At 38.4% G+C, this 25698-nt stretch overlaps 1 protein-coding gene across 11 annotated transcripts in view; it reads left to right on the forward strand.

Annotated features, from left to right (window-relative positions):
- The window catches only part of RPS6KC1 (ribosomal protein S6 kinase C1), a 225490-nt gene that overhangs the window by 173806 nt on the left and 25986 nt on the right, over positions 1-25698 (forward strand). For 4 of the 11 annotated variants that reach the window (XM_045452516.1, XM_045452520.1, XM_045452517.1 and 1 more), the window contains one exon: positions 7016-7990. In XM_045452516.1, coding sequence (XP_045308472.1) covers positions 7016-7126 — 111 coding nt within the window. In that variant the 3' untranslated portion in view covers positions 7127-7990. Of the gene's footprint in view, positions 1-7015; positions 7991-8655; positions 8786-13179; positions 14802-16633; positions 16820-25698 lie in introns of those variants that run through there. The other 7 variants (XM_045452511.1, XM_045452514.1, XM_045452518.1 and 4 more) reach the window with 6 other exon arrangements.

A 25698-nucleotide genomic window follows, 5' to 3' on the forward strand; every position in this document is an offset into this window, starting at 1 on the left:
AAAATAATTATATTTTTGCCTATGAATTTGTATTTGCAAATTTGTAGCAAAGTTCATGAACTAATTAAATTGACTTTAGTAATAGGCAAAATTGGAACCTTTATTGGAATTTCATAATGAGGTCATGTTTTGGAAAGAATGGGAGTGGAAAAGCCAATTGCAACAAGAAATAACTTTTTAAAAAAAGTTTAATTTTTGAGAAAGAGAGCAAGAGTGCATGTGTGTGCATGAGTTGGGGAGGGTCAGAGAGAGAAAGAATCCCAAGCAGGCTCCACACTGTCAGTGCAGTCTGATGTGGGGCTCGAACTCATAAACCGTGAGATCACGACCTGAGCCGAAATCAAGAGTTGAACGCTTAACCAACTGAGCCACCCAAATGCCCCAAGAAGAAAGAACTTTTACATGTTATTATGTGTACTGAAATATATAAAAATATGCTATAGTTCTATTTAATTCTTACCACTGTTTGATATTTTAAATTTATATTAAATTGTGTGATGCCTTCCACATTTCAATCAGTTAGACATGGATTGTCAGATTTTGAAAATGGATTTGATACATTTGGGATATTCTTACAGTGTTTGTTTTATAATAGCAGCTTTTCACTTAACACGATTTAGCAACATCTAATATTAAAATTTTTGAACAGTTAGCTTTAATGAATAGTGATTTTGAATGCTAGATACAGTAATCTCAGATGAAAAGATTGAATACAGTCTTTTGAAGTATATGCTTCATGCCCCTGTGTGTTTGGTAATATTAAAGTGAATAGATTCTTGGCATTTACAGATTACATACTCATGAGGCAGTATAATGTTATGTTTAAGAGCATGCATTCTAGAGCTGCAGTGCCTAAATTCAAATCTTGTCTTTGCTACTTACTACTTGTATGATCTTAAATAAGTTACTTAATTTCTCTGAATCTGTGTTCTCTCATCTATAGAGAGAATCGAATAGTAGTTATTCATAGAGTTGTGAATTAAATTAATTGACCTATGTTAAAGCACTTAAAATAATGCCTGGTGTACAATAAGTGTCACATAAATGTTTATCATTAGTACTGATAGGGCAGTGTTTCATAATATATAGTAATTTGTATTTGCTGAAGCATGTGTTGAATTATAGGGCTACTAATGTTAAGAGTGAGGCCGCTGCTGGTGATACAGGTGAAAAGGCCTAAAAAAATAGTGGACTGGCACATAATAGGAAATCAATTGGTATTTTTCATACAAATAACTGAATTAATCATGAATGAAAGAAAAAATAGAAATAAAAATAAAAAGAGAAGAAACAGAAATTTTGGTTGAATTTGAATAGTGGGATGTCCTAAATGCATAGAAACATTAATGTAAAGAAGTCATTTAAAGATTTACAGTTGCAGTTGGTTAAATTCTGTGGGAAAAAAAAAGATTTACTATAGGAATATTCTCAAATTTGAATGGCTATAGCCATATGAGGAAGTTGGCAAATTCTCTCTTGAGAAAGGAAGTTATAACATTAGACAGAATTGGCAAAAACAGCCATTTCAGTGCTCTGGAAATTGATCAAAGGGACAGGACAATCTGAAAAGTGTTTATGCTTGAAAAACAACCAAACTTTGGGAAAGAGTGGGAGTCTGTGGCATTTTTGCCTGGGCTACTCTCTTTTCCCTGCTTGTCAGGTGTGAAGTTTCTTCCAGATTGAAGCAGGCCATGAGGGCCAACGTGAGGTTGCATGCGTGTGTACAGGAACAAGGAAAGGTCCCAGTTGAAAGTAAAAACCAAGGGAGATTTGTAAGTGTCCTAAATTTTTACTGTGTTCTCCTACACATCAGCAGATGACAAGCTTTAGGGGCTCAGGTATTTGAATATAACCTCTTTTCAATCACAGGTTGAACACTTAAGCTATGCAGACACAGGAGGATCCCCAGGAAGTGAAGCTCAAAAATAAAAACAAAAGAATGAGCAGAGATAGCAACAGCTGCTTGTAACAATGTGGTGGGAGAAGCAGCTATACAGATCTAGCTGAAACAAGTTAACAAAGAACAAGCCAACCAACTGCCATGATAACAGTCTTCTTGGGAACAAAGTCAGGCTCTAGAGTTGCTAAAATATATCATCCAAAATATCCCATTTTCAACAAATATTATATGATATACACAGAAACAAAAAAGTGTGACTCATGTGCAGGGAAAAAAGTGGTCAATAGAAATTGACTTTAAATGTCCCCAGGTTGGATTTAACAGATTTCAAAGTGGTTATTATAAGTATGTTCAAAAACTGAAGGAAGCCATGTTTAAAGAATTAAAGAAAAGTATGACAACAATGAATCAACAAATAGAAATTCTTGATGAGGAGATATAAAGTATATATAAAAAAAGAACCAAAATTCTCAAGTTGAAAAGTACAATAATTGAAATGAAGAATCACTGGGGGGAGGGGATGGAATTCATTAGAGCGTATCTATAGCAAATTTGAGATAGATGAAGGAAGAATCAATTAACTTGAAGATAGAATGATAGAAATAATCAAATCTGGGAAAAAGATGCCCCAAGATTTGAAGAAAAAGAACAGGGCTACACAAACCTGTAAGACAATATCAAATATACCAGGGAGTCCCAGAATGAGAGGAAAGAGAGAAAGGGGAAGCAAAAGTATTTGGAAATGTAATGGCTAAAAACATCCCAAATTTGGTAAAAAACATTGATATGCATCCAAGAAGCTCAATGGACTTTAATTAGGAAGATATACCTGGTCAAATTGTTGAAAGACACAAACAAAGAGGACACTCTTGAAAGCAGCAAAAGAGAAAGCGCTCATTGTATACAAGGAAACATTAATGTCTGGCTTCTCATTAACAATGATGGAAGACAGTTTACACTTTAAGTTATAAAATAAACAAGTCACGGAAATGAAAAATACTGTATAGGGAATATAGTAAATAATATTGTATGGTGACAAATGGTGACTACACTACTGTGATAAGCATTGAGTAAAGTCAGATTGCTGAAGCAATGTGTCATATGCTTGAAACTAATATAACATTGTATGTCAGTTATACCTCAATAATAATAATAATAATAATAATAATAATAATAATAATAAGGGGTGCTTGGGTGGCTCAGTCAGTTAAGTGTCCGACTTTGGCTCAGGTCTTGATCTCACGGTTCATGAGTTCGAGCCCTGCGTCGGGCTCTGTGCTGTCAGCTCTGAGCCTGGAGCCTGCTTTGGATTCTGTGTCTCCCTCTCTCTCTCTGTTCCTCCCCTGATTGTGCTCTGTTTGTCTCTCTCTCTAAAAAATAAATAAACATTAAAAAAAATAATAATAATACCAATGGGAGGCAGAAGACAGTGAAGTGACATACACAAAGTGCTGAAAGGAAGTAACCATCAACCAAGAATTCTCTATCCAGCAAAATCATCCTTCAAAAATGAAGATGAAATAAAGAAATTCCCAAATAAAGACTAAGGGAATTCATTGCTAGACTTGCCTTACCAGAAATAATGCAGGAAATCCTTCAGGCTGAAAGGAAATCACACCACATAGTAACTTGAATTTCTAGGAGGAAATGAAGAGAACTGGAATGGTAAAACATGAGTCACTGAAGAAGACTATTTTTTCCTCATTTTTCTTCTCAACTTCTTTTAAAAGACGTAAGATTATATGAAACAATAATACTGTGCTGTTGAGTTTATAACATCCAGAAGTAATATGTTACATATATGACAATAATAGACAAAGGGCAGAAGGAATGGAGCTATAATGGAGCAAAGTTTCTACATTTCACCTTCATTAAGTTGGTATTAATCTGAAGTAGATTGTGATAAATTAAGATGCATATTGTAATCCTTACAGCAACCACTAAAAAAATATATAGTAAAAGAAAATTAATAGAGGAACTGAAATAGTACAATAAAAAGTATTGATACAAAAGACAGCTGTAAAAGAGTAACAAAAAAAGACAGTCTGTAGAAAACAAGTGGCAAAATGGCAAATGTAAACCCACCACACCAATAAGTACAATGAAATATGAATGTTTAAACATGACAAACAAAAGGCAGAGATTATTAAACTGGATTTAAAAAAAGTAAGATTCAATTATCTTCTGTGTATGAGAGACACAAATAGGTTAAAAGAAAAAGGATGGGAAGAGATAAACCATGTAAATGGTAACCATAAGAGAGCTGAAGTGGCTATATTAAATACCAGACAAACTAGCTGTGAAGACAAGAGACTTACTAGAGACTAAGACAGAATTTTCATAGGGATAAAAGGGTCAGTACAATAGATGCATATGCACCAACAGCTTCTATACATAAGAAGTAAAATCTGACTGAATTGAAGGGTAAATAGACAATCCAATGATAATAAAAGGAGGTTTCAATACTCCATGCTTGGTAAATTAGAAAATCAGCAAGGATACTGAGAAGACTTCAGTAACATTATCAAACATCTCTGACATATATGGAACAATGATTGCAGAATGCATTCTTAGCACATGTATATGGAACATTCTCCAAGATAGATCATATGCCATACCACAAAACAATCTTCAGTATTTAAAAGGATTTAAGTCATACAACATGCTCTGATCATAACAATTTAATTCTCATTCAGAGATCTGGTGAGTCCACAAATATTTGGAAATTAAACACACTTCTAAATAACCTATGAGTCAAAGAAGAAGTCTCAAGAGAAGCTAGAAAATGTTTTTAATGGAATCAAAACACAGAAAATATCAAAATTTATCAGATGCAGCTAAATCAGTTCTTAAGGAAAATTTATGGCTTATATACTCCTATATCTGAAAAGAAGAAAGGTCTCAAATGAAAATCTCACCTTGCACCTTAGCAAACTGGAAAATTACTGTGTTATTAGAGGAAAGATAAGTATATAGATCAATGGAATGGAATTGAGAATCCAGAAATAAACCCTTACATTAATGGTCTATTAATTTTCAATAAAGGTGCAAAAAGAATTTGATGGTGAAAAAAAATAGTCTTTTAAACCAATGTTGCTGGGAAAATCAAGTCACATGCTAAAACCAAAATGAACTAAGACCCTTACTTTATACCATATGTAAAAATGAACTCAAAATAGCTCATAGACGAAAAATGGAAAGCAAAACTAAAAATTGTAGAAGAAACCATAGGAGAAAATCTTGATGATCTTGGGTTAGGCAAAGAGTTATTAGATATGACACCAAAAACATCCATAAAAGAAAAAAAATTGGTAATGTGGGCTTCGTTAAAATTAAAAACTTTTATACTTCAAAAGATAGCAGTAAGAAAATGAGAAGACAAGCCACAGAATGGAAAAAATATTTCAAATCATGTAACTGATGAGGACTTGTATTCAGACTATATAAAGAACTCTTATAGTGGTACCTGGCTGGCTAGGTCAGTAGAACATGAGAGTCTTGATCTTGGGGTTGTAAGTTTGAGCCCCACATTGGGTTTAAGTAATTGATTATTTTAAGTTGATTATTTTAAGTAATCACTTAAAATAAAATCTTTAAAAAAAAAAAGAAAGAACCCTTATAACTCAGTAAATATAAAAATGGGCAAATTATTCACCAAGGAAGCTACATGAAAGGCTTAGAAGGCCATCCAACTTGGATGGTCACCATCATTACTCACCAAGGAATAGAAATAAAATTATAATAAGATGCCTCTAATACCCACTAAAAGGTCTGTAATCAAAAGATAGACCGTGTTGAGTGTTGGTGAGCATGTAGAGAAACTGGAACTCTCATATATTGCTGTTGGGAATGTAAAATGGCACAGCTATTTTAGAAAGGTTGGGCACTTTCTTTTTTTTTTTTTTTTTTTTTTTTTGGGACAGAGAGAGACAGAGCATGAACAGGGGAGGGGCAGAGAGAGAGGGAGACACAGAATCGGAAACAGGCTCCAGGCTCTGAGACATCAGCCCAGAGCCTGACGCGGGGCTCGAACTCACGGACCGCGAGATCGTGACCTGGCTGAAGTCGGACGCTTAACCGACTGCGCCACCCAGGCGCCCCAAGGTTGGGCACTTTCTTAAAGAGCTAAACAAATATTCCACATGACCCAGCAATTCCACTCCTAGGAATGTCCTTGAGAGAAATGAAGACATGTTTACACAAAGACATATATGTGAATGTTAATAGCAATACTATTCATTATAGCCTCAGCCTGGAAAGTCTACATGTCCATTAACTGGTGAGTAGATTAACAAAATATGTTCTATCCAAACAATGGAATGCTACTCAGAAATAAAAGGGAACAGGCTTTGATACCTGCTACAACTTGGATGACTCTGAAAAACATTATGCTAAGTGAAAGAAGATAACTGCAAAAGGCAACATATTTTATGAGTCCAATTACATGAAATATCCAGAAAGGGCATGTTTATAGAGACAGAAGGCAGATCATTGTTTGCCCAGGGCTGGGGATGGAAATGAGGATTAATGTAAACATCACGAGGAAATTTTTTAGGGTGATCAAAGTGTTCTAAAACTGGATTGTGTGATGGTTGCACAACTTTTTACATTTACTAAGTAAGAATCATTGAATTGCACACTTACGACAGATGAATTTTATGCTATATAAATCATCTCTCAGTAAAGCCGCGAAAACAAAATTTGAGGATGCATGAACGTTTCAAGGCACATTCTTTCAGCATGCCCATGAAAGGAGTAACTGGATCTCTCAGATTTTGGCACAGCATCTAATTAATATCATGATGTGCTTTGGAATAGGAAACTGACGGGTATTAACTGTCCTATTATACTATATGAGCTTGAGAGAAACAAAGTGAGTTACTCAAGGTCATGTTAAAAATCAGTTGAAAGCCGTAAACGCAGATATCCCCTACCACCCCACAGCTACAGTGGTGTTAGACATAGCTCCCTTTCAAGGAAATCTCGTCATTTGGCTATTCATCAAGTCCACTTGTCACTGGGGTTGAATTGAGCAGTTCTTTCCGTTCATATATTTTTGTTTTCCTTTGATTCACCAGTTGGATTCCTATTACTCACTAAGTCCTTCTTTTTTAGCTCTTGCAGTTCAACCCTGTGGAGCGTCTTGGTGCTGGAGTTGCTGGTGTTGAAGATATCAAATCTCATCCATTTTTTACCCCTGTGGATTGGGCAGAACTGATGAGATGAACAGAATGCAGGGTTATCTGTGCACATTCTGATCTTCTCTGTGACAGGCATCTCCAGCACAGAGGCAGCTCTGCCTCACAGTCACTTATGGAGCACCAAGACATTGGGATAAAGACCTTTAGAGGAAACGGGGGAAGAAAAAGGCTGAAAGAGAACAGTTCCTTTACCATGACTCTCTGGACAAGATATTGGCTACATTTGCAAGGGGCTTTTATGTGCAAACCTTTAACAAAGGTTTGATCTTTATTTTATCTGCATTTAGTGTTGCAGACGGGTTGTATGCCCAGCTGAAAGAAGAATGCCCTTCAAGAACTTCCTCTGAAAGCTCCAAGTGTACATTTAAGTGTTACTTGAAAGGAGGATCTTTACATGGCAGCTAATAGTGCTTTCTGCTAAGCAAGATTGGTTTATATGATCGTAATTAATATTTGCCGAATAATACACTAAAAGTGCTTCATGAATAGTGTCATCTATGGAGCTTAAAAAGTGAGGGAAAAAAAGGATATATACATCATGTCTGATAGAAAACACGCACCATGATGCTATATAATTAATATGTGCTGAATGTGGTTCCATACTATCTCATGCTTTCTGAAGTCCACGTGAAAAGAAAACTCATGTTGTCAACTTTATACTTGGTTGGTTGGTACTGCTTATGGAAGGGTTCGTATAAACACTCACTGTCTCTCAACTTTATCCTTCTGCGCCCTACACCCTTTGCCTATTCTCTCATATTCGATTCCCTTTTCCTCCACTAGTACATATGCAACAAAAAGGGAAGGGAGTATTTATTTCCCCAAATTGTATCCACTTAATAAGGACAAAGAAATCATGATTATAAAATAAACATGGTAAAAATTGAAATCTCTCCTTTATTTAATTGCTTAAGTTTTTTGTTTTGCTTTGTTTTAGAAGGGCCTCTCTTTCATTTTGGAATGTTAGCAATTTCTGCTGCTGCTTATGCTTGACTTCATTTTAGGTTTTTGGTTTGGTATACTAAGAACCAAAGGATCTCATGTAAATGGAATTGAATGGCAATCCTATTTTATTACTTAGTGATGAGATTTCCAGATTTGACCTCCTAGTCTACTTGACATTATATAGAAAGTATATGAATATTTATACATCTACAAATATTTGTATTTGTTATTTCTTTATGTTGCTAAGATAGCTCCTGCATTCGTGCCTTGTTTATAACAATTTACAAATGTTTTAAAAGCATTAATGTCTCTTTTTTTAAACTTTATCCAAAGATGAAAGAATAAATTACTTTTTTCGGAGTTAGGGACCATCAGAAATAATAGAAGTCTTCCATATTTTTAATCCTCTGAGTTTTTGAGATCGAGAGTCAATTCCTACTCTAGGAGGATCTATACAGTTTCCATTTGCCATCAGCTAGGTCCTCCCATCAAAATAAATGGAAGCAGAAAATGCTTTAGTGAAACAAAGGAAATGTGCAAGCATTTTTTCTTTTTCTGTTTTCCTACTTCCCCTTTTTCCTTCTGGTTCCCTTATAACGTGAACCTCAGACGAAGGACTGCAACAACACCAGGATGGGGAGCGGGTCACCAGGATCAAAGCGCAATCAAGATGACATCACTCCCTGGAACTGGATTTGGACTCACCAACTCCCTGGGCTCATAACAGGAACTCATGCAGGTGAGACTGAAGAATGACTTCCTGTGTAGGACCGGTAGGAAATCTGCAAGTACTTAGAGCTGGCCACTGCAGAGCTTCCTTCCAGAAGTGCCCTGTGACAGGAAAGTAGGACCTCACAACTAAGGGGAAGCTCCCAGCCCTGCCACATGATTTTGGTTCCTTGGATTCAGGACAGTAATGTCAACAGATGGTTGCTGTGTCAGTGTGTTGACATAGCTCCATTGCTTCAGCTCTCTTTTTCTCTCTATAGATTTGATTGGAACTTGTGCTTAATGTAGATGTATCATTCGTAATCATGGTGGACATGAATTATTATAGTAGTAAACACATAGGATATGGCTTTGGGGTGATGAACCCAAGTCTGTTTTTATTTGATGATGTGTATTAAAATATTAGTATTTTTAAATGCTGTGGGTGATACTGCTTTTTTGTTTTTTTTTAATTTTTTTAAATATTTTTTTTAATGTTTATTTTTGAGAGACAGAGCATGAGTGGGGGAGGGGGGCAGAGAAAGAGAGGGGAGACACAGAATCCGAAGCCGGCTTCAGGCTTTGAGCTGTCAGCACAAAGCCCAACGCAGGGCTCAAACTCAGGAACCCTGAGATCATGACCTGAGCTGAGGTTGGTCACTTAACTGACTGAGCCACCCAGGTGCCCCTGTTGTTTTTTATTTTTTATTTTTATTTTTTTGAGCATATGTCCTGTGGGTCAAAACATGGAAGAACTTACCATTTTGTATTTTTCATTTGATTTTTTTATTGTAGGAAAACATACATAATATAAAATTGACCATTTTAACTACTCTTAAGTACACAATTTAGTGGCATTAAGTACATTCCCCTTTTATCCAGCCATCACCACCGTATGTATATCTCAGAACTTTCTAATTATCCCAAATTGTAATTCTACACCCATTAAACAGTACCTTCTCTTTCCCGTCCCCCTTCCTCCCAGCCCCTAGTAACCACTGTTCTACTTTCTATCTCTATGAATTTGACTCTTTGAGGTCTCTCATAGAAGTGGAATCCTATAATATTCATTCATCCTTTTGTGTCTGGCTTAATTTCACTTATAACGTTTTCAAGGTTCATTCATACTATAGCATATATCAGAATTTCATTCCTTTTTAAGGCTGAATAATATTCCACTGTATGTATAGACCACATTTTGTTTAGCCATTCACCTGTCAGTGGACATTTGGGTATTTCCACCTTTTGGCTATTGTGAACAATCTCATTATGAACATTGATGTGTAAACATCTGTTCAAGTCACTACTCTCATTTGATTTTATGTTTTTATATGAAATTACCAGTGTCATTATTTTATGATGCTTTTTATAAGCAGGTTGTCAGTAATAAGTGTGATATAATGCCACCTGTCTTAAGATAGGATATGAAAGTCTACCATTTCTATTACACAGAAGTAGAGTTAAGCTCCCGAAAAGTGAAAGAGAATGCCATCATTTTAGCAGTTCAACTACGACAGGAGTTAAAACTTTTTGAGACATAGTACTTTTCAACCTGTCATAACTGAACTCTTGATAACATATTTAAACTGCCTTTTAAACATTTGCTTATTTAGTTAGTTATTTTAGAAAGAGAGCGTGAGTGGGGGAGGGGGCAGAGGGGGAGAGAGAGAGAGAGAGAGAGAGAGAGAGGGAGAAAGAGACAATCTTAAGCAGGCTCCAATGCTCAGCATGGAGCCTGACATGGGGCTCAATCCCACGCACGACCCTGGGATTATGACCTGAACCAAAATCAAGAGTGAGATGCTCAACCAACCGAACCACCCAGGCACCCCCTTTTAAACATTTTAAAACAGCTACAATTCCTGTTGTGTTTTGACCCTCAAGTTTTTTCTATCATCTCTTATTTCAGTCATTGTGAACCACGATCGAGTTTTGCTTTCATATAATGGATGTATTGAAGAATATAAAATTATAAATAATACTTACACTATGGCCAGAAACACTATATTAGGACTTCATACATAGAATGCCCTCATTGAATTCGGTTGCCCATATTTATGAATCCAAGCAGAAAAAAATCTGACTGTATTAGTGAAAGGCTCTTGGCTTTGCAAGGGGCCCCTTGTAGCATCTTTATTTGACTCACTTAGGGAATGCTTTATAGCAGAAGCCAAGGCGTAAGCTGGATCATTTTTCTTCTTAAGAGTAATTGATTTAACCTCTGGGCTAGCTAAAGCTCTGGATAATGAAGCCTGGTATTTCAGGCTCTTTCTTTGAGGATTGTAGAAAATAATAGAAAGCCTTACAGTCGTGTCCTGGTCTCATCTCTGTGACTTACTAACATTTTTACCTTAATCAAAGAACAATACTCTAGACCTATTCCCCCACTTACAGAATGAAGGGGTAGGTAAGTTCTAAGCTCCACAGCATGTGGACTTTCTGATTTTCAGAGTGAGCTAAGTTGATAAACTAACATCGGAGAAAGACAAGGTTAGTGCAAATCTTAAATTAGTGCTTAACTGTTTCCTTATAATTTTGTTTTCTAGTAAATACCACATACTTGGGTCACTGCCGTCTACCCTCTCAGCAGCATAGCCCTCAGTGGTTATGTGGCTATAAAAATTATAAATAGAATGCAATATTAAAAGGTTATTTCTCAGTGAGCTCTACACTGGAAAAGGAGAGTTGAAGGTCCAGAAAGAAGTACCAAGAGGTGAAAGGAGGTTCGGACACACCTACATTTGCTCACTTCTTAGACCTTTCTCAAAAGCTGTGGTGGTATTTCTACCCCTGTTGCCCTCATCCATCATCTGTTATGTGTTTATTTGACTCAGTTCTTTGGCAGGCATAATCAGAGTACAAAATTGATACTTTCTCTTCCTGTTTAATGCAGAACATTAACCTCTACCAGCCTAGGTAATTTGGACTTTTGAGTATTTGATGTCTACTCAGCTCATTTTAAGGATTTCATATGAAGTCCTTATGCTGAAGGGTTGCTAAATGGTAAAAGCTGTGAAGTCAGCTCTTTCTAAATAAAGTTGTAAACATAAGAGCAGCAGGGAAATGGGAAGCAAAGTACTACGGTCACTTTTTGTGACTCGGAATCACTTGTTTTCTCAAGGACAGTAAATCGGAAACTGGAGAACAAGCTTCCTCTTTGGGAAGATTTGCAGTAGTGGGGATATATAGTCGGATGGTATGGCTTTGCATTTTTTGGCCTTATCCCATGACTTCTTTCCTTGATCCAGGGATCTCACCTCAGGGAGGAAGAGAGGCAGAAAAGATTTGTGGAGGTGGAAGAGAGAAAGTAACTTGAATGAGGTAGTCGAGGGAAATGAAGCAGGGCACTTGTCAGCCGTGCTGGCCCTGGTGTCTGGAGCACTAGAGAGCCTGCTTTGTTGAGCTAGATTTAAAGGGCAATCCTTTGTTCTTCTCCCAGGAAGAGGTAGGCAGAAAGTGAAACTATTCCTGCTATTCCAGGAAAAGAGATAGTGAACTGCCTTTTTGGAAAAGATTAAGTGACAAGCTTGTCAGAGTCTGTTCTGTCTCCATCTCCTTGCTGGTACGGCTGGTAGAGGCCATGAGTGTCTGCAAAGAGTTACTGTGATTTCTTGGGGGCAGAAATCCCTGTCACTGAATGTTGCGAGAAAGAGTGACAAATGAACTCGCTTTCGGTCACGCTTTGAGTTGTTGGTATCCTGTCTTTGTAAGTCCCAAAGAAATTTCATATCAAAAAGCTATCTCTTCTAGTCATGTTGATCAAATTCCTCCTAGAGCTAATCCACAAGGCAGTAGTCCGACCAGCCTCACCAAAAAAAGGCAAGTGTAAAGGGGTTCAAATCTATTTCAGCGGTAATGGTGTGGTGTGATGTTGCCTTTTTCACACGGGAGAGATCCATAAAATTGGCTCAAGAGTGACAGATAGAAAACAAGAAGAGAAGGAGGTGTAGTGTTGGCAAAACAAAAGAAAACTCATGCAACTATTCGGTCTCTTGGGCTTGTTCTGGAAAGGAAATGCGTTAAATATTTGAAGAATCTGTCTTCAGCAAAAAGATTCCGAATGACTGAGAGAACTTTAAAACCGAGTCCCCCCGCCTCCCCCTTACCATGCTCTCCCACTGTTTTCTCATTTTTTCTTTTTCCTCTCTTCGTCTCCTCTTCATCTACCCTTCTTCCCTGTTCTGGACTTCTCTGGTCACTGAACAAAAGAAATGGTGCCTATCTTCAAGGACCTTGTACAACCCAGGGGAAGGAAAGCATAAATAATAAGTAGGGCAGAATGTTGTAAGTGTTATAAGGTACAAATAGAGGTATGGTGAGCACACAAAGGAGAGATCTGAGGAACCGCAGGAAAGCTTCTTGTATTGGAGCAGTAGCCTGAAGTTTGAATAGTATTTTTAAACATAAGGATTTTTTTTTTTTAAGATTTTGTTTGGGGAGAAGGAAAAATTCCAGGGGAACAGCAGCAGCAACAACAACAACAACAACAACAACAAAACAACCCAAACCTGAAAACAATTGTGTGCAAAAAAACCTGGAGATGGGGAAAAGTGAAGCTGTGCATATTGTTTTGGCTGGTGTGTAGATACATGCATTTGAAAGGTAAGTCGGGGCCAGATTAAATGCCTGGCTGAGACGTTTGAGTTTCATTCTCTAGGTTGTAGGGAACTAGTGAAAGTTCTTAGCTGACGTTATTACAGCCTGCTGTTGAAAAGATAATTTTAGGGTTAGAATGGAGAATAAATTGGAGAGAGCATGGTTAGAGGCAGAGAGATCAGTTCGGAGTTATTGCAGAAATTCAGGCAAGAGATAAAGTCCTGAATTAAGGTGCTAGAAAACAAAGGAGGGGGTACATCATCGTCCTCTTGTCCATGTCTCTTGTGTATAGAGTAGAGTTTCCCTATCAAATAATTGCTTTCCTTGCTTCTTGAAGCCAGTTCATACTAGGAGATTATGGATTTGTTGTTTTTGAAATCACCCCCAAGGAATCTCCAGAGAGACAAACCATTGGTTGATAATGATATTGACTATTCATAGCTTAAAACCCCCCAGGTCCCAACTCCATTTCTTTTTATCATTTTGTGGCACTCCTTCCCATCCTTTGCTTTTAAATAGTTGGTTTGTTTTTATATGGCTAGTCCTCCATTCTTGCTCTTAGAAGGCATTACATCCTGCCAGGTGACTGCTCTTTGTCCCAGACCTCTGACACACATTTAGCTTAGCTCAGTGGTTGTCAAAAAGTGGTCCCAATCTGGGTCAAGGGAATAGGGTGATTTTTACTGTTCTTGCAACTTTTCTTCAAGTTTGAAATGATTGCCAAGTACAGAAGTTTTCAGCAAAATGAAAGAAAAAGTGATCCTCAGACCATCAACATTAGCACCATGTGGGAACTTGTTAGAAATGCAAATTCTCAGGCCCTGTCTCAAATCTACTGACTCAGAACTCTGGGGGCTGACACAGACAGGAGTCTGTCTTAAGCTCTTCCCGGTGATTCTGATGCACGGTTAAATTTGAGGACCACTGGCTTAGTTTAATGGAAACTCATTGCCTCTGCCTTGTATGATCTTATGCAACCCTCCTTGTGATATGTGTTTGGGGTTTGAAGACATCTCCCAACACTTAGAATGTTTCCCAGGAGGCTGGCCCAGGGAGGCCTTGCGTTAACGGGACTCACCCGAAGTGAGGACAGGAGGAAGGGAAATGGCAAGGGGGAATAGCCAATTGCATAAAGAAAAAGAGGGGGTGAGAGGAGGAGCGCAGGAGGAGTGATTCGGTTCCCTCAGAGACACGCAGCCAATCCTGTCTCGGTTATCTGGATTCAAATAACCCACCCTTTGTTATAGATAGTGCTCTTCTCTCAAATCCCTTTTTGAAATAGAATAAACACCGCATTATACTGACAATTCTTTTCATTACGCGTTGTATACCTTTGGGTTATTTGCTCCTTCTTAAAGCAGAGCCACAGCAGAAATTTAGTATTTACACCCTGCATTGTCCAAAATCTGAATGTGAAGATGCTAAGCTAAGTTTAGGAAAGACACCAGAATGTTCTCATCGGATTCTGAAGTGCGGCAGAGCTCTCTCAGCGAAGAGAATAAAGAGTATTCTCTTTAGAACTGAGGGACCCAGCTGGGGGTGCTTTCTCGGTGGACTCGGCTCTGCCTTTTGAAAATGGGCATCAGGCTTCACAGGAGGGAAGTGAAATGTCCTAGATGTTCCCTGAAGGTTAAGTGTGTGCATGGGTGGGGGGGTGCTGTGAGGGGGGTCATCCACTGTCCTCTTACTCTTCACTTTAAGGCTCTGTTGTTTATAAGGTACCTCGATTATTAGGTAAGATGATTCATAAAGTTTATTTTGACCAAATGGATATTTGACCGCTCGTGAGCACGTGCAGAATGTTTAGATAATTTTGCCTTTTCAGTAGGTAGGATTTCAGGGACGGCAGGTGTTTCATCTGTCTCTGTGCTCTCGCTATTGCTTAAAGTGCCATCGACAGGACATGCTTCAAGCTTTTCCCAGGGGTGGGCAGGGGTTCCCGCTAATGCCCACCCCTCCCCTCGCACCGCCCCTGATGGTGACGAGGGGCACACCGCGGTGTTTCCGGTTAGGGAGGATGGGATCTGGTGAACAGAGAGAGGCCACCTTGCCCCTGAAAGAATCAACTCTCCTGTTGGGAAATGACCTTTGGGGCTCTTTCCCCAGATCTTCTGACTGCAGAGGCCAGTACTCTTTTGGGTGTAGGGCCCTGAGCAGCTCTTGGCAAATGTGATATGGGCAGAGGGGATGCTGCATAGAACTTGATATTTTGAGAAAGATGAAATGCTGCCTGCTTCTTATACTCTCACCTCTTCAGGCCCTAAGCTTAACTCAGTTCAAGACCCCCTGCCCTCTGCCAGGCCATACTTCTGCCTAATAATGATGCCAGTGGTACCTGAAGACTCACTCAGGCTAGGTTCACTTCAGCATCAAAAGTCACTGTAGGGCACAGGGCTTCCTTTCACCTGTACCCTATTCCTGGGGCCAAAACACCGCAGTTGTCCTTTCTTGATTGTAAGGATCTCCCCCAGACTGCCGGTCTGGGTCTCACCCTCACCGCTTAGTTGGCCTTCCTGGCGCTGGTGAGTCTTGGCACCCAGAAAGCCGAAAGCAACAGCCATCCTGATGCTGCCACTCTCCGTCCCTCTGCTGCAGATTGAAGCTATATCCAGTAGCTTATCTCCACTGTGGGCTATCATGGTTTGCGGGAGAGGAGGGGTGAGCGTCGCTGCCTGCTGCAGCTGTCTCCTTTTGAATCAGCTACCCCCGCTCCCCAGGTGCCAAAATAGCTCGCTGGGTTGAGAACGCTCCCCATCTCTACCTCTCCCGCCCATTGCAGCGCTGGTAGCAGCTTTCCAACGAGCCTTTTGTTGCGGAAGCTCTAAATCCATGGTAGGGAAATTACCAAGAGACCCTTCCACCGTCTGCCCTCCCTCCCCTTGCTCCGTCTCTTTCTTTCCTTCCTTTGTCTCCTTCCGTAGCTAGGGTCAGAATCCCTAGCCAGACTGAGAACATGGTTGCTATTCCAGGACCCAGATGCCAATATGTGGCAGCATCTGGCTTATTGGCAAGCGTCGCCAGCAGTTGTGCTGGCTGTGTCTAGGCCTGTCATGTGGCTGAGCCTGCTAATGGGGGCCCTGTCACAAAATGGAGTTTCTTTGAGAATATGGTCTCAACCAACGAGCCCACCAGAAAGCAGTGAGCTGTACTGAGAGGACATGAATTATTGGACAGGGTGACTGCCTACTGTAGCTTTGATGCTGATCCTGGACCATTCCGCAGAAATCCCTGTTTTATGTTGTTGGAGTCTGCTCCTCCTGTAACCTTAACTTCTTCCTGTTAGTGTTTCAGGTGCCTTAAGGCATGGAGCTCCTTGAAAGAGAAACACAAATCACGAAAAACGTTGAGATAAAATCCTGCTCCTCAGAGGCGCCTGTTTGGCACGGGGAGCGCATGATAACAGCTTGCTTTAGAAAGGTGACATTTCTGCTGAAGGCTGAATAATAAAAAATGCATTTTTAAAAACTCAGCTCTTCTGTGTCTTCTGATGGTTGACTTTTGAAGTGAAGGCCATTTCTTCAATGTGAAGGGTCAGTTTCCAGGCTAGCCTCTCCAACCCCCAAACAAGGGCCTATTAACTCTTGTCATCACTGATGAGACTGAGGAACTTTTAAAGTTAATTATCACATAATAGGGCTGTTAGTACTTTTTTCCAAGGTGCAAACACAGAGTGCTCAGAATGTGTCAAGCACTGTCGGAGGCGTTGAGGGGCAGAGACAGATGAAGAGCATGTGATTCCTGCCCCCGTGATGCAGGTCGTTGGTGACCAGAGTGCATATACCTCCATTATATTCTTTCTTCCCTACAGCCTATACAGTTGGACAGGGCGGGTGATATGCTTGTGTTTTACAAATGGAGAAACTCAAATCCTGAGAAGTTGATTTGCCCCAGTTGGCGTGACAAGCTAATAAGAGCTGTGATTGGAAGCTAAGTAGTTGTAGTTCTGCTTCATTGAGTGGATGTGTATTGCATTCTCAGGTTACGAACTCCGAAAGGCAGAAGCTGTGTCTTTAACTTTTTGCAACCTGCCCCCAATTAGCAGCCTCCACTCAACGCATGACCCCCTTTCTATACATCTCTCCCAGACACACACACACACAAATATATATATATATATATTTATATATAATATATATTATATTTATATAATATTTATATTTATATTTATATTTATATATATAAATGATGTATGTATTTATGTATAAATACAGGGGCTCTTTACAAACTGAAGCCAAGTTTTCCCTGTGACTTGCTGAAAGGAAGGAACCAAAAGGAAGAACATAGCAAAAATCAGCTTGAATTAAAAGATGATAGTGATCCTGGGAAGATGATGGTGGTAATGGCAGTAGCCTACCACCTACATAATCCCACATAAAAACATACAGAGACATGTAGTAAAATCAAAATTGATAGACCGCCTCTACAACAAAACCAGGTGGCAGGATGCCACAAATCTCAAAATGCAGGTATTTGGGGACAAAATACCAGTAACCATAAGACTTGCATGAGATGGGCATCTGTGTGGGAGACAAAAAGAAGCCACAGTATAGCTCTTCACTGTGTCTGAGAACAGCACCCCAAATAGCCAACCCCAAATAGTTTCACTAGGAAACTCAGACCAATTTGAGAACAGCAGCTGAAGGTGAAGGCATGTTGCCTGTTCTAATACTCGCTGAGCGCAAAGGGCTTGTCATAAGGGATTAAAGGCGCCGGACCTTTGAGCCTTCAAAATTGACTGGCCAGAGGTGCCTTCTAGTACCGGGCCCTTCACTGGGAAGTTACTGGGAATGGTATCAAAATTGAACTAGGTAGGGGCAAGAGAAAGGCCCAATTCAAAGGAAGGGAAGAACAGCCAGGAAATTTCAAAGCAATGTGTCATTTTTGTTTTTAACAGTTCATACAAACAACAGAAGAGGGAGCTCTGTGAAGATAGAGCTTTTTAAAAAATTTAGCTTGATTCATTCTCATAGTTTAGGAAAACTAATTTCACATTAAAAATGCACAACAGAAGAGAATCAACATCAAGTCCCATGCAAAGTTATTATAAGAGAAAGAGAATTAGGATTAGAATAATATTCTTATGAACGGTGAAAATATTCCAGGGGTGCCTGGGTGGCTCAGTCGATTGAGAGTCCGACTGTGGATTTTGGCTCAGGTGATGATCTCACAATTCATGGGATCAAGCCCCATGTCGGGCTCTGAGCCGACCGTGTGGAGTCTGCTTGGGATGGGATTCCTGCTTGGGATGGGTTCTCTCTCTCCCTCTGGCTCTCTGCCCCTCCCCCACTCACATGCTTGTTCTCTGTCTCAAAATAAATAAATGAACTTTTAAAAGTAATTCCAGAAATATGTGCTTACAAAATAGACCAAAATTAATTTACTACTCCAAAATGAACTGAAGGACATTAAGAAAGTTAAATAAGACATGAAAGAATAACCCAAGTTGTAATTAGAAAATTCAGAAATGAGGTGGTAACTCGGGAGGGAATGAGAAATAAAAGAAAAAATTATTTTAGAAACGAAGACTAAACTAGAAAGGCCATAAGAGTGAATGAACACAACAGATAATGCCTTAAGAGAAATGTGATAGGAAAACAACTTAATTGAAGGCTTAAAATTTTTTTCAGGTTCACAGAAAAACTAAGGGGAAGGCACAAAGATTGCCCTTATGCCCTTTGCCCTGCATATGCACAGCCTCCCCCATTACCAGTATAGCCCACCAGAGGGGTACCTTTGTTAAAATTGGTGAACCTACTTTGCCACTTTGTCATAATCACCCAAAGTCCATAGTTTGTATTATGGTTCACTCTTGGTGTGGTACGTGCCTACCAGTTTGGACGAATGTGTAATGACATGTATCCATCGTTATGGTATAAAGACTATTTTCATTACTCAAAAAATCCTCTGTGCTCTGCCTGCTCATTCTTCCCCACCCATGTCTCACCTCTCCCCCCACCCATGCCACACCTGGTAACCACTGAATTTTACCATCTCCATGGTTTTTCTTTTTCCAGAATTTCACATAGTTGGAATTATATATTATGTAGCCTTTCCAGATTGACACCTTTCTCCTAGTAATTTGCTTCCTCCACATCTTCAGGGCTTGGAAGCTCATTTCTGCTTAAGTGCTGAGTAATATTCCATTGTCTGGATGTGCTACAGTTTATCGATCCATTCACCTACTGAGGGTCATCCTGGATACCACCAAGTTTTCCGATTATGAATAAAGCTATAAACATCTGTGTGCACGTTTTTGTGTGGACATAAGTTTTCAACTCCCTTGAGTAAGTAAAAGGGAGCACTATCGCTGGATTGTATGGAAGAGTATGTGTAGCTTGGTAAGAAGCTGTCGAACGGTCTTCCCCAGTGACTATACCATTGGGCATTCCCACCAGCAATAAGGTGATTTCCTGTCGCTCCACATCCTCACCAGCATTTGGTGGTGTTAGTGTCCTAGACTTGGGTCATTCTGACAGGTGTGTAGTGGTATGTCATCGTTTTAATTTGCATTTCCTGATGACCTATGATGTTGGGCATCTTTTCATATACGTATTTGCCATCTGTATATCTTTTTTTGGTGAGATGCCTGTTGAAGTCTTCGGCCCATTTTTTAACTCTTATTGTCGAGTTTTAAGAGTTCTTTGTGTATTTTGGTGAGCAGTCTTTTTTATCAGATATGTCTTTTGCAAATAGTTTTTCCCGGTCTGTGGCTTGTCTTCTCATTCTCTTGACATTGTCTTTCATAGAGCAGGAGCTTTGCATTTTAATGAAGTTAAGGTTATCAATTCTTTCACGGATTGTGCTTTTGGTGTTGTATACTGAAGTCATTGCCATACCCAAGGTCATCTAGGTTTCTTTTCCTATGTTGTACTGTGGGAGTTTTATAGTTTGTATTTTACATTTAGTTCTGTGATCCATCTTTAGTTAGTTTTTGTAAAGGATATAAACTCTATGTCTAGATTTTTCTTTTTTTCCCCTTCTTCCCTTCCTTCTTCTCTCCCTTTCTCCCTCCTCTCTTCCTCTTTCTCTCTTTCATGCAGATGTCCAGTTGTTCTAGCACTATTTGTTGAAAAAACTATCCTTTCTCCATTCTATTGCCTTGGTTCCTTTGTCAAAGATCGGTTGACTTATTTACATGGTTCTATTTCTGGGCTGTGTGTTCCGTTCCATTCATCTATTTGTCTGTTCATTTGACACCACCGTGTTGTCTTGGTTACTGTAACTTCATACTAAGGCTTCAAGTGGTCTAATGTTGTTGTTCTTCAATATTGTGTCCACTATTCTGTGTATTTTGCCCATCCCTATAATCTTTAGAATCACTTTGTTGATATCCACAAAAATAACTTGCTGAGATTTTGTTCGGGATTGCATTGAATCTATAGATCAATGTGGGGAGAATGGACACCTTGACAGTATTGAGCCTTCCTATCCATGAATATGGAATGTCTTTCCATTTATTTATTTATTCATTTGATTTCATTCATTAGAGTTTTCCTTACATAGATATTGTGCTTTTTTTGTTCAGTTTATACTTAAGTATTTAATTTGGGGGGGTGCTAATATAAATGTTATTGTGTTTTTAATTTCAAATTCTACTTACTCCTGCTGGCATATAGGAAATTGTATCCTGAAACCTTGTTGTAGTTATTAGTTCCAAGAGCCTTTGGTGATTTTTTCAAATTTTTAAAATAGATGCCCATGTCATTTGTGAACAAATAGTTTTATTTCTTCCCGTCTCAACTGAACTTTTGTTTCTTTTTCTTGTATTATTGCATTAGCTAGAACTTCTAGTATGATGTTGAGAGGAGTGATGAGAGGAGACATCCTTACCTTGTACCTGATCTTAGCTGGAAAGCTTTGAATTTCTCACTATTAAGTATAATGTTAGCTGTAGGTTTTTTGTAAATGTTCACTATCAAGCTGAGGATTCTTCCCCTCAATTCCTACTTCACTAAGACTTTTTATCATGAATTTTGTCCACATTTACTGAGATGATTGTATCGTTGTCATATCATTGTGATTTTTCTTTTTTAACCTGTTGATGTGATGGATTCATTAGTTTATTTTTGAATGTTAACTTGCATACCTGGAATAAATCTCATTTGGACATGGTGTATAAGTATTTTTATACATTTTTAAGATGCATTTTCTATTATTTTTTTGAGAAGTTTTGCATCTATGTTCATGAGAGATATTGGTCTGTAATTATTGGAATATCTTTGTCTGGTTTTGTTATTAGAATAATGCTGGCCTCATAGAATGAGTTGGGAAGTATTCCCTCTGCTTCTGTATTCTGGAAGAGATTACAGGTAACTGGTACAATTTCTTCCTAATTGTTTGATAGAATTCACCAGTGAACCCATTTGGGCCTAGTGCTTTCTGTTTCAGAAGTCTATTAATTACTGATTATTATTGATTCAATTTATTTAATAGATATAGGCCTATTCAGATTATCTAGTTTTTCTTGTATGAATTTTGGCAAGTTGTGTCTTTCAAGGAATTGGTCCATTTTCATCTAGGTTGGCAAATTTGTGGGCATAGGGTTGTTCATAGTATACCTTTATTATCCTTTAAATGTTTATAAGGTCTGTAGTGATATCCCCTTTTTCATTTCTGATACTAGTAATTTTTGTCCTCTCTCTTTTTGTCTGGTGAGATGCTTCCAGATTTTATTGATCTTTTCAAAGAATCAGGTTTTATTTTTATTTTTTTTTCTGTTAGCTTCCTGTTTTCAATGTCATTGATTTCTGCTCTAATTTTTATTATTTACTTCAGCTTACTTTGGATTTAATTTGCTATTCTTTTTATAGTTTCCTAAGATAGAAAGTTAGATGATCGATTTTAGATCATATATGCATCCAATGTTGTAAATTCTTTCTAAGTACTTTCACTGCATCTCACAAATTTTGGCTAAGTTGTATTTTCATTTAGTTCAAAATATTTTAAAATTTCTTTTGGGATATCTTCTTTGACCCATGAGTTATTTAGAAATGTTTTTGTTTGTTAAATGCCCATGTATTTTGAGATTGTCCAATCATCTTTTGTTACTGATTTAATTAATATTTATATTATAGGGGTGCCTGGGTGGCTTAGTCGGTTAAGCGTCTCCCTTCGGCTCAAGGTCATGATCTCAGAGTTCGTGTGTTTGAGCCCCGCATCTGGCTCTGTGCTGACAGCTCAGAGCCTGGAGCCTGTTTCAGAATCTGTGTCTCCCTCTCTCTGCCCCTCCCCTGCTCACACTCTGTCTCTCTCTCTCTCTCTCCAAAATAAATAAACATTAAAAAATTAAAAAAATATATATTTATATTATATATTTTATATCATCTTTATATTTATTTAATTTTATTGTGGTTTGAAAGCAGACATATGATTTCTGTCTCTTAAATTTGTTTTATTGCCAGGAATGTGGTCTATCTTGGTGAATGTTCCATGTGAGTTTGAGAAGGATATATATTCTGCTGTTGTTGGATGAAGTAGTCTATAGATGTCAATTATATCCAGTTGTTTGATGGTGGTGTTGAGTTCAACTTTGTCTTTACTAATTTTCTGCCAGCTGGTTCTGATAGAGGGATGTCAAACCCTGCAACTATGGTAGTGGATTCATCTGTTTCTCTTTGCAATTCTATTAGTTTTTGCCTCACATAGTTTGATGCTCTGTTTTTAGGCACATACTCATTAAAGATTATAACATCTTCTTGGAGAATTTACCTCTTTATCATTAGGTAATGCCTCTGTTTATCTCTGATAACTTTTCTTTTTTTGAAATCTGCTTTATCTGAAATTAATATGGCTACTCCTTTCTTTTCATTTATTAAAAAAAGTTTTTTTAAAACACTTACTTACTATTGAGAGACAGAGAGAGACTGAGCATGAGCACGGGAGGGGCAGAGAGAGGAGGAGACACAGAGTCTGAAGCAGGCTCCAGGCTCTGAGCTGTCAGGACAGAGCCCGATGTGGGGCTTGTACTCAAACTGCAAGATCATGACCTGAGCCTGAGTCATCCGCTTAACCAACTGAGCTATTCAGGTGGTGCCCCTCCTTCTTTCTTTTAATTAGTGTTGACATGGTTTATTTTTCTCTGCCCACTTAATTTTAATTTATATGTGTCTTTGTGTTTAAAGCGGGTTTCTTGTAGACAGCATATAGTTTGTTCTTGTTTTTGTGATTGACTCTGATAATCTTTTAATTAGGGCATTTAGATTATTGATGTAATCAGATTAATGTCTATCATATTCATTACTCTTCTATTTGTTGCCCTTGTCCTTTGTTCCTATTTTGGTCTTCTGGTCTTTTTCTGCCTGTTGTTTTAATTCAGCATTTTATGCAATTTTAATCTCTCTCCTTTCTTAGCATATTGGTCTTCCCTTCCCTCCCCTCCCCTCCCCTCCCCTCCCCTCCCCTCTCCTCCCCTCTCCTCCCCTTCCCTCCCCTTCCCTCCCTTTCCTTCCCTTCCTCTCTTTCTCTTTTTTAGTGATTGCCCTAGAGTTTGCAATGTACATTTTCAGCTAATCCAAGTCTACATATATATATATATATATATATATATATATATATATATATTATATCACTTCAGATAGTTTGAGTACTTCCTCTGTCCCTTGTATCATTGCTGTCATTCATTTTACTTATATAAGTGTGGGCACACACACACACACACACATACATCTATATACACACATAATTGAATATGTTGTTGGTATTATTTTGAATAAATTGTCTGTTAGAATCAGTCAAGAATTAAAAAATGAAGGTTTATCAATTATTCCTTCTTTGTTGCTTTCTGTTACTTTTTGTGAATCTGAGTTTCTGACCTATGTTATTTCCCTTTCCTCTAAAGAACTTTTAACATTTCTTGCAAGGCAGGTCTATAGGCAGAAAATTTCCTCAATATCTCTTTGTGAAAAGGTCTTTTTTTTTCTTCTTCACTTTTGAATGTTAGTTTCTCAGGGTTCAGAATTCTATGTTGGTGGTTTTTTTTCTCTCAATATTTTAAATATTCCACTCTGTTCTCTTCTTGCTCGAATAGTTTTTTTTTTTTTAATTTAAAAGATTTTTTTTAAGTTTATTTATTTTGAGAGAGACAGAGCAAGCAGGGGAGAGGCAGAGAGAGAGAGAAAGAGAATTCCAAGCAGGCTCCTCACAGCCAGCACAGAGCCTGATGTGGGGCTCAAACACACCAACCATGAGATAATGACCTGTGCCAAAAACCAAGAGTCGGACACTTAACCAACTGAGCCACCCAGTGCCCTTGCTTGAATGGTTTCTTAGGAGAAGTTGGATACGATTCTTACTTTTGTTCTTCCAGAGGAAGGTATTCTTTTACATAGCCTTCTTTCAGAGTTTTTCCTTGATCTTTTCTCTGGTTTAAAATGGTATATGTAGGTGTAGTATTTTGGTTTGGTTTGGTTTAGTTTGTGGTTTTTTGCATTTTTTCTGTTTGGTGTTGTTTGAGCTTCCTGGATCTGTGGTTTGATGTCTGACATTAATTTGAGGAGATTCTCCATAATTATTGTTTCAAAGATTTTTTTCTTTTCCTTCTCCTTCTGGTGTTCTCATTACATGTGTATCACACCTTTTGTATTTGCCCCACAGTCCTTGGATATTCTGGTTTTCTCAATATTTATTCTCTTTCCTTTTCAGTTTTCAAGGATTTTATTGATATATATCCTCTAGCTCAGAGGTTTTTTTACTCAATGATGTCCAGTCTACTACTAAGCCCTTCAAACGTATTCTTCATTTCTGTTAACGGTGGTTTTTATTTTTGTTTTTTGTTTTTTGTTTTTATCTCCAGCATTTCTTTTTGCTTCTTTCTTAGGATTTCCATCTCTCTGCTTACATTGCCTATCTGTTCTTATGTACTGTCTACTTTATCCATTAAAGCCCTTACTGAATTAATCATAGTTGCTTTAAAGTCCCAATATGATAGCTCCAACATCCCTGCTATGTCTAGTTCTGGTGTTTTCTCTGTGTCTTCGAGTTGTGTTTTTTGCCTTCGGGTAGCCCCTGTAATGTTTTTCATGATAGCTGGACATGAAGTACTGGATAAAATGACTGGCTATGAATAGGCCTTTAGTAGTGTAATGGTGAGGTGTGAGGTATGAGGAAGTATTCTATAGTCCTACAATGAAATCTCACTCTTTCAGTGAGACCGTGCCTCTGGACTGTGAACTTCACAAGAGTTTCTCAGTTTTTTTCAACCTCTCTAGGTAGGACAGGATGGCTAGAGTGGACTGGAGTTGAATATTTCCCTTCTCCCACATAGAAGGCTAGAGGTGATTGGGGTTGGGTATTTCCCTTCTCCAGGTCAGTTGGCTCTGATAATACCCCAGCAGGTTAGGCTCTGGTTAA

This window comes from Leopardus geoffroyi, chromosome C3 (genome assembly GCF_018350155.1).
Source record: "Leopardus geoffroyi isolate Oge1 chromosome C3, O.geoffroyi_Oge1_pat1.0, whole genome shotgun sequence".
NCBI lineage: Eukaryota > Metazoa > Chordata > Mammalia > Carnivora > Felidae > Leopardus > Leopardus geoffroyi.